The sequence below is a fragment of the Peromyscus maniculatus genome, chromosome 21 (genome assembly GCF_049852395.1).
Source record: "Peromyscus maniculatus bairdii isolate BWxNUB_F1_BW_parent chromosome 21, HU_Pman_BW_mat_3.1, whole genome shotgun sequence".
Classification (NCBI taxonomy): domain Eukaryota; kingdom Metazoa; phylum Chordata; class Mammalia; order Rodentia; family Cricetidae; genus Peromyscus; species Peromyscus maniculatus.
The window spans coordinates 2,734,226-2,743,340 of NC_134872.1; the positions used below are offsets into that span (position 1 = coordinate 2,734,226).

Here is a 9,115-nt window from a genome sequence, read left to right on the forward strand (position 1 = left end):
TGGCCCTGGCTGCGGGGCTGCAAACAAGACATGGACTGCAAAACAGCCATCTAAAGGACGGATGCAAAACATGGCAGCCCCTGTCCAAACCCTCCCCTCCTTAGTTCCGGGCAGACGCCCCGAGCTTAATTAACATCGTTGACCCTCCCCTCATTTCGTGCCCACTGCTCTTCAAGCCCTCCTTGTGTAAAAAACAACACTAGGTTTTTATTCTGTATTTTATTACCGAAATACGTTGTCCTACCCACCCCACCCCACCCCACAATAAAAATCTCGTCACCTGTTCCTTTACCCCATTTCTCCCTCAGCCCTACCCAAGTGCCCCGGATTTCCCGACCAGTGGCTGCTCTGGAGTGTGTCCATTAGCCTCCCAGAGCTATGGAGGGCACAGAGTGGGTGAAAGAGACTTAAAAGCGCGTTCATTTCAGGGCCTTGGCCACCTGCTCATAGGCCAGCTCTATCTCCTCGTCATCAGGACAGGTGGAGGCGAATTCTTCCCGAGCGTAAGCATTGGTCAAGTACCGATGCACTCCACGGAATGCCTCTGGGATAGTGAAGCCTCTGTACTTTTTACACACCACCTGGAGGTAAGAGAGGTCGGCAAGTTAGCCCCAGGGAAGTCGGGCTTGCTTTGGTCTGCAGCTGTGGGACTTTCCCTCCAGGGTCCTCCAGATCATCTGGCTTTGCTTCTTAACAGATTTGTTTGTTGCTGTTGTTTTGAGGCAAGGTCTCTCTATGTAACTCAGGCTGGCTTGATCTCCGGAACCTTCCACCTCAGCCTGAGAGCTGAGATTACAGGTACACACCCATGTGCCTAGAGTCTTTAAATTTTTTTATTTTTATTTTATGTTTTGCCTCCAAGTATGACAGTGCACCATGTGTGCAGTGTCTATAAAGGCCAGAGGAGGGCGTCACATCCTCTGGAATACATTACAAATGGTTGTTAGCTGCCATGTGGGTGCTGGGAACTGGACCTGGGTCCTCAGGAAGAGCAACCAGTGCTCTTAACCATTGGGTCATCACTCTAAGCCCACCTGAGGCCTCTTACTGATTCCTTCCTTCTCTCTTCTTTTCTTTTCTTATTTATTTATTTTTTAAAGACAGGTTTCCTTGTGTAGTGCTGGCTGTCCTGAAACTCACTCCATAGACCAGGCTGCCGTCAAACTCACAGGGATCTATCTGCCTCTGCCTCCTGAGTGCTGAGATTAAAGGCCAGGCTCCTTATCTAACCTGCCATTTGGAATCTCCAAAATGGTTTGCTCTTTTGATTAAAAATAAGAGAAGCCAGACATGGTGACGCACACCTTCAATCCCAGCTCTGGGAGGCAGAGGCAGGAGGATCTCTGAGTTTGAGGCCAGCCTGGTCAACATAGCGAGTTCCAGGACAGCCAGCGCTACATAGAAAGATCCTGTCTCAAGAAACCAAAATAAATAAATAAATAGTAGTAAAAAAGAAAGCGAGAGGAAGATGGGCTGAAGAAACGGCTCCGTGGTGAAGAACGCCCATTACTCCTGTACAGGTCCAGAGCTTGATTTCTAGCACCCACATTGGGCAGCTCCAGGTTCAGGGGATCTGACTCCCGGCATCTGCACTCACGAGTAATTAAATAGACACATAGAGAGAGACAGGGGCAGATAGGCTAGATATGTGTCCAGCCCTGGGTTCTAATTCCAGCAGACAGACAGACAGACACACACACACACACACACACACACACACAGACACAGGAAAACATAATTAGCAGAGTGTAATGTTATTTTTGTAGTGAATTTTGTCTCTTTTTCTATTTGATTTTCAGGTCATGTTTATGAATGTTTTATATTAAATTTCAACCTTCTGTGGGCAAGAACTAATCAAACATCATTGGGTTCTTTTCTTTACTTTTTAAGAAGGGAGGAGACTGCTGTTATTTGAAACAGGCCTCCAACTCACACCTCAGCCTGGAGAATGCGGAGGATCACGGGAATGAGGCACTTTGTCCGGATCTTTGACAGCTGCGCAGTGCTACTCATTCAGTTGGTGGGGGAGTGCTAACCGGCCTGTGTTTCACTGAGTTACACTGTAGCTTTAAGGCTATGTCAAAAACATAGGAAACAGCAACTTGTGTCTTCCTTGAGAGGAAATGGGAGGCCTGGGTTATATAGTGAGTTACTGCTTAGACTTGGGAGAATCCTGTTTTGTTTAAACTTGGGATTTGGCAGTGACACAGAGCAGGAAAAGCCTCCTTGGAAGTGACCCTGGACACAGACAGGCAGACGCTCGCGCACACACATACACAGACACACACACATACACACACACACACACAGGCACACACACAGGCACACATACACACACACACACACACACACACACAGGTACACACAGGCACACACACACACAGGCACACACACAGGCACACATACACACACACACACACACACACACACAGGTACACACAGGCACACACACACACAGGCACACACACAGGCACACATACACACACACACACACACACACACACAGGTACACACAGGCACAGGCACACACACACAGGCACACGCACAGGCACACACACAGGCACACACAGAAAATCTGGGAACACCACTCTTGCTCAGACACTGTGTAACCACGCTTAAATCACTGACGGGATTCTCTTAATTGGGCAACAACTGCTAAGGGACAGGCTGGCATCCCTGGGTTGGCATCCCTGGGCAGGGTCCACCATTGGTAACAATCCACAGAAACTGTTCTAAGAAAGAAGTCACCATGGGGTGCTGAGATTGCTCCACTGGGTGAAGACACCAAGTCAGGTGACCGAAGTTCCGTCTTTGAGGTCCACACGATGGAGGAAGAGACCCAATACCCTCAAATTGTCTTGTGACTTCTGTACCCCGTTTGTGCCCCGCCCACTTACAATAAATTTAAGAAAGTCTTCACCTGAAAGATTCCTCCCACAGTGACCACCCACCTGTACAATGTGAAGCTTTGGCAACAGGTTACAATCAGCCAGAGTGAGCTCATTGCCATCCAGAAACTTCCTCTGAGAGACGCCCTCATCCTCAGCGCTGGTTTCATCCACTTCTTCTGGGAGGGGGGATGTCAAGTAATTGTCTAGAACCTTCAGGGCTTTCAGGAGCCCCTTCTCTAGATCTGTTCAGAAAGGAAGCTGATTAGAACCTTAAACACTGGGGAAGACGGTCTGCCCAGGAAGAGCCATCGAGTCGCAAGGACACAGCTCAGAGGTAAAGCACCTGCTAAGCATGTGTGAGACTCTGAATTTGATTAAAAAAAAAACAAACCCAACAGCGCCATGGATGCTATTGTTAAACTGTGTGTATAAGATGTGTGTGTACAGAGGTCTGCATATGTGTGGAGGCCAGAGGTCAATATCCAGTGTTTTCCTCAGTGACTCCATCTTCTTTTCTTACTTTATTAAAGATTAATTTATGAGCCTGTAGCAGTTTTTGTACACCTTGTGCATGCAGGAGCCTGGGGTGGGGGGGCAGAAACAGGTTCAGATTCCCAGGCACTGGAGTTACAGGTGGCTGTGAGCTGTCGTGTGGATGCTGGGTCCTCTGCAAGAGCAGCCAGTGATCTTGGAACCGTCTCTGCAGTCCCCGCTTTACTCAAGGTCTCTCCTTGGACTTGGAGCTCACCAACTAGACTAGACTAGCTGGACAGCCTCCGTCCAAGCCTCCTCCTGCCTCTACCTCCCCAGCACAGGGATGGCAGCAGCTGCCCATTCTGCCTGGATTTTGGCATGGGTGCTACACATCCAAACTCACACTGGATGGCAAACACTCTATTGACTGAGCCATCTTCCCAGGCCCTGGGGCAATTTATTCCCCCAAGTGCTAGGAACTGAGCCGAGGGTTGCACACACTAGTCAAGCTCTGCACACCGAATCACACCTCAGCCTTCTAGACTAATCCATCTGCAGAGAAAACCTCAGTTACTTCCTGTAAGCCCAGGAAATGGGTATTATCCCCACTTACAGATCTGGAAGCAGATTTAGAAAGGTGCAGAGACCTTCTCAGAATCCATTCCCAACTCCACCAAAAACACAAACAATTGTGTAAAAATAGTAAAAGAACTGTCTGTGGGCCTGGTAATGAATGCTGCAGTACATGTGGTGTGTGGGGCACATATGAGTGTGCACTTTTAAGAATGAACTCAAAGCCGGGCGGTGGTGGCACACGCCTTTAATCCCAGCACTCGGGAGGCAGAGGCAGGCGGATCTTTGTGAGTTCAAGGCCAGCCTGGGCTACCAAGTGAGTTCCAGGAAAGGCGCAAAGCTACACAGAGAAACCCTGTCTCGAAAAACTGAAAAAAAAAAAAAAAAAGAATGAACTCAAGATGGGCAGTGGTGGCGCACGCCTTTAATCCCAGCACTTGTGACTGCAGAGGCAGGTGGATCGCTGTGAGTTCAACACCAGCCTGATCTACATAGTGAGTTCTAGGACAGCCAGGGATACACAGAGAAACCCTGTCTTGAAAAAAACAACAACAACAACCACCAAACAAAAACAACAAAAGAAAGAATTCTAGAGTGGAGGGACATGGCTGGGTGGGTGCCAACACATGCTGTACAAGCATGAGAACCTGGCTCCAGATGCCAGCACCCCACATAAACAGCTGGCCGTGGGGCTGGAGGGATGGCTCAGTGGTTAAGAGCACTGGCTGTTCTGGTAGAAGACCTGGGGTTTGATTCCTGGCACCAACATCTGTTAACTCCAGCCCCAGGGAATCTGACAATCTCTTCTGGACTCCTCAGGCACAGCACACACGTGGTGCACAGATATACGTTCATGTGAACACTCACATACATAAAAATAAAATCTCGATAAAACAGAACAACACACACACACACACACACACACACACACACACACACACACACCCCGCCGCAAACTCAAAAGTCTTGGCAATGAGACAGCAGGTAGGTAGAGGGATAAAGCCACAATGGAGGTCCAAAAGAGGTCTGGGAGCAGGCCAGCCTGGTCTCCAAAGCGAGTTCCAGGAAAGGCGCAAAGCTACACAGAGAAACCCTGTCTCGAAAATTCAAAAAGAAAGAAAAAGAAAAAAGAGGTCTGGGAGCATCTGCTCCATCTCCCTCACAGCCAAACTCCCAGGGGCTCCTGGTGCCTCTCAACCCTAGGGTCGTCTCCTCCTCTAGGACCTGGGCCTCTGCTCCATGAGACTCACTGTCATTGAGTGCCGGGTTTGAGTTCTTGATGTAGGCAGAAAACTTGGCAAATATGTCCAGTCCTGAGGTGTTGGACTCAGGGTTGAGAGCAGCCAGCTTTGGGTACCTGGAAGGCAGAGGGAGAGATAAGGTAGGGTTCTTTCGGGAGGAGTCTCAGCCTCACTGCTTCCCCCCAACTTTTGTCCTCCAAAGCCTCCCAGCTCCCTCCCCTCTTCCCCAGTGCTCCGTACTTGGGAGGGCACAGCACGGCTTCCAGGAACTCCTCGATCTTGTTGGTGTCCGTGTGTACTTCGGTGCCGTACAGCAGGAATGGGAGCTGTCCACCCGGGCAAAGCTTCTGAACGGTCTCTGTCCGTCTGGAGAGGGGCCAGGCATGAAGAGAGGAGAGGGCATCAGAAGCAGAAATAGGGACACGGAGATGGGGGAGAAACGGACTTGTCCCAGATGAGAGAGAACAGCTCTAAGGCAGAAGGGCTCATGTGGGTGAGCACGGGCATGCATGTGCACGTGCATCTACTCAAGGGTGTTTAGAGGAACAGAAGTGGGCCCACCTCTTGGTGTCCACGGTGGTAACGTTGAAGGTGACTCCCTTGAGCCAGAGCACCATGAACAGCCTCTGGGAGAAGGGGCAGTTCCCAATCTTGGCCCCATCACTGCCAGCCTGAAAAGCAACCCCATCCCAGCGTTAGGCCTGGTATGCCCCAGCCTTACCAGGCGATTCCCTGAACCTCCTGCTAGTTCTGACCTACAATGCTACACCCTCCCGGCTACTCCCATAGCTGAGCTATTTTCCCTTTGGGCCGGGGTCAAACCTAGGACAGATCAATGGGTAAATTTTCAGCAAAGGTAGGCTCCTGCCATCCTAGGGATCGGCAGGTGGGAGGAGCAGAGGAACAGTTGAATCCTGGCAAGCTTTGAGGATCTGAATCCAAAAGGCACAGAGCAGGGGACTCAGTGGGGTTGGAACTGAACATGAGATCCTGACTCCTAGATTCTCAAGTGGGGCAGAGACTAAGAAGAGCTGGGGGGCGGGGGCTGGAAACCAGGGTCCCCATTCACCAAACCTCTACCAAGCTGTTTCTGGAAGCTGGGCGTGCACTCAAGTGGACCTAAACCTCACCTGAGAGATACGGAGGGCCTAACAAAGGGGGCGACTTTCTAATTGGATGCAGGTGACCTCATCCCCCAAGGGACACCTCCCCCCAGACCGAGGAGCGTGATTCATCTCTGTGTCTTCAGGCCTCCGCAGCTTCCTTCCTGGCAAGGAAGTGGGGGCAGGGCCCTACACACGGAGTTCTCGGCAGCTAGCCGGGGGGCCACCCTTCCAGTTCCCTAAACCGTCACTCCGGCTGCTGGTCCCCAAGTCCTCCTCACCGGACACAAGCCCAGAATCTCTACAGCATCACCTCACCCAGGAGTAAAAATAGCCCCTGGAGGCGAGCGTGAGGTGGGGACCACACCTAAGGGGCGGACCCAGGTTCCACTTGACTTCCCTGGGCCAAGAGAGTGGGAACAGCTGCCAGGGGAACCCCAGCAAAAAGGAAAAACAGACAGGACACACACCGTCACACAGACAGGACACACACCGTCACACAGACAGGACACACACTGTCACACAGACAGGACATACACCGTCACACAGACAGGATACACACCATCACATCAACAAGACACACACCAACACACAATCAGGACACACACCATCACATCAACAAGACACACATCAACACACAAACAAGACACACACCGTCACACAGACAGGACATACACCGTCACACAGACAGGATACACAGTCACACAATCAGGACACACACCATCACATCAACAAGACACACACCAACACACAGACAGGACACACCAACACACAGACAGGACACACCAACACATCAACAAGACACACACCAACACACAGACAGGACACACCAACACACAAACAAGACACACACCAACACACCGCCAAGACGAACAAAATGGGGTAAAGTCATGGAAAGGGAGGTCCATGAAGCGGAAGGTGGGGGCAGGGGGAGGATGGGGAGGGGCGGTGCGGAGGGGAGCGGCCTGAGAAGCAGCCAGCGGTTTCTAAACCCCAAAGCCCAGACCCATCTCTCGTTGACCACACCCACAGAGAGCGGAGAGAGAATGTGTGTGTGTGTGTGGGGGGGCTTTTCCTTCCATACCCACCAGCCCGCAGTTTCTCCTGACCCGGGGTCTCCTGCCCCTCTCTTCGTTAGTAACTATTACTAAAGTTTAATCTCCTTCCTGCCTCCTAGTCTCTGCTTCCTCAGCCCAGTGTGCTGCTTCCTGAGGGCTCTTCCCTTCTACCGTGGGCACATTCTTCCTTCAGTCCTGCCAGACTCGTGTAATTCTCTCTCTCTCTCTCTCTCTCTCTCTCTCTCTCTCTCTCTCTCTCTCTCTCTCTCTCTCTCTCTCTCTCTCTCTCTCTCTCTCTCTCTTCCATAGGGCCACACGTCTTAGCCGATTCTCCTGTGACCTTCTCAAACCCCGCCACTGCCCCTCTCTCGGTCCTTAGGTCGTGCGGACGTCTGGAACCCGCGCCAGACCCCATTCCCTCTCTCGCTCCTGAAACCCCGCTTTTCTCCACCTTCTCTCCTCCAGGTTGCCGGAAACCTCTTCTACAAACTTTTCAGGGCGAGTCCAGAACTCGCATTACAGTCTCACAAGTTACCTGCCCCCCCACCCCAGCAAGATCGCCCCGGGGCTGGGGGTGGGGTCCGGGAGGAAAGGGTTGGGGAGCCGGGGCTGGGGCTGGGGGACCACTGGCTTGCAGACGTGGCCAAAGAAAGGGGCGCTCCTACCTTCACGAACAACTCGACCTGAGGCTGTTCTTCGGCCATGGTTGCGTCGGGGACCAGGAAGCAGCCGTCGCTGGGGGAACTGGGAGGGGCCGGGGCCAGGGAAGGCGGGTCTCGGGTCCGGGGTTCTCGGCTCCAGACTCAGGCTGCCCCTGCGGCGCAGCCCCAGTCCGATCAGACCCTCCGCTCGCTCCAACGCGCCTTCCCCACCGCCCGTGCGCCCCACACCCAGCTTCTCCACCTCGGTCCCTCCCGTTCAGCTCAGCGAGCAGCTGACTCACCGGCCGGCCCCGCCCTGAACCTGGGGAGGGGACGGGAGAGGGAGGGGAGGGCCGTGGGAGTGGGTCGGGGACAGAGGCCATCGGCCTCCGGGACCGCGGGGGTCAGGGAGGGCGTCAGCAGGGAGGCCTCTCCTGAGCACGGCACCTTTCCCGTGCCTCAGTTTCTCGCTGCATTACTGAGGAGGGTGGACCGCTCCTCCAAAGGGAAACCCGACACTAGTGAACTGCCACGACGGTGCAGGATGGGGTTTGGGCATGGAAGGGCTCTGCGTCCTTCTCAGTTCCGCCAGTCTGTCTTCGGGCTTGCTAGGACTCTAGGACTCTGATGTGTGTGTGTCTCTGTGTGTGTGTGTGTGTGTGTGTGTGGACTCTGGTGTGTGTGTGCACGTGTGCGTGTGTGTGTATGCACGTACGTGTGTGTGCACGTGTGCGTGTGTGTGTGTGTAGGGGGGATATGGAAGGAGATACTGAGGTTGCCAATATGGATTGCACGGGCTGGGAGAGGCCAAGAGGCCTGGGGTGAGGGAGACAGGAAGCTGAGCCCCACGGCAGGGGCGGTCCTCTGGAAGCCTGTCCATGCTTGGACTTCCCCATCTCGGGCCCCTTACCCTCCTCTCACTGGTAGAGGTTGCCTTGGAGACAGGGTTATCCTGGCACGGGATAACACCGAGCTCTTCCCGGGGTGGGTGGGGTCGGCTGGTTCTCATGAGAAGAAAGCAAAGGTCAGACCGATCAGAGTGAGTGGAGTCCCCGGAGGATACCTAAGCAAATAAGGAGACCAGAAACAGTAGCTTTCCCTGGGAGGCTTGATTTGGGAGTCTACCTAACTTTA

The 9,115-nt window shown here is 52.9% G+C and overlaps 1 protein-coding gene across 2 annotated transcripts; it reads right to left on the reverse strand.

Annotated features, from left to right (window-relative positions):
- Nucleotides 1–204: 204 nt before the first annotated feature.
- Nucleotides 205–8,189, reverse strand: Clic1 (chloride intracellular channel 1). 2 transcript variants are annotated; one of them, XM_006995275.3, is made up of 6 exons: nt 8,006–8,189; nt 5,741–5,850; nt 5,420–5,545; nt 5,189–5,295; nt 2,952–3,133; nt 205–581 (listed from the first exon to the last, which is right to left on the reverse strand). In XM_006995275.3, the coding sequence occupies exons 1-6, from the start codon at nt 8,042–8,044 to the stop codon at nt 420–422; spliced, it is 726 nt and encodes a 241-aa protein (XP_006995337.1). In that variant the 5' UTR covers nt 8,045–8,189; the 3' UTR covers nt 205–419. The 2 variants fall into 2 exon arrangements, with proteins under 2 accessions (XP_006995337.1, XP_076414351.1); XM_076558236.1 differs by lacking the exons at nt 205–581; nt 2,952–3,133 and adding an exon at nt 4,787–4,962 and having other exon boundaries at nt 5,072–5,295.
- Nucleotides 8,190–9,115: the final 926 nt, after the last annotated feature.

Excerpts from the sequence above, each read along its gene's own strand:
- Clic1 (XM_006995275.3), bottom strand. The coding sequence starts at position 8,044 with ATGGCCGAAGAACAGCCTCAGGTCGAGTTGTTCGTGAAG. Across the intron at positions 5,546-5,740 it reads ACCACCGTGGACACCAAGAG|ACGGACAGAGACCGTTCAGA; the intron begins GTGGGCCCACTT and ends GCCCCTCTCCAG. Across the intron at positions 3,134-5,188 it reads AAACCCGGCACTCAATGACA|ATCTAGAGAAGGGGCTCCTG; the intron begins GTGAGTCTCATG and ends CTTTCTGAACAG.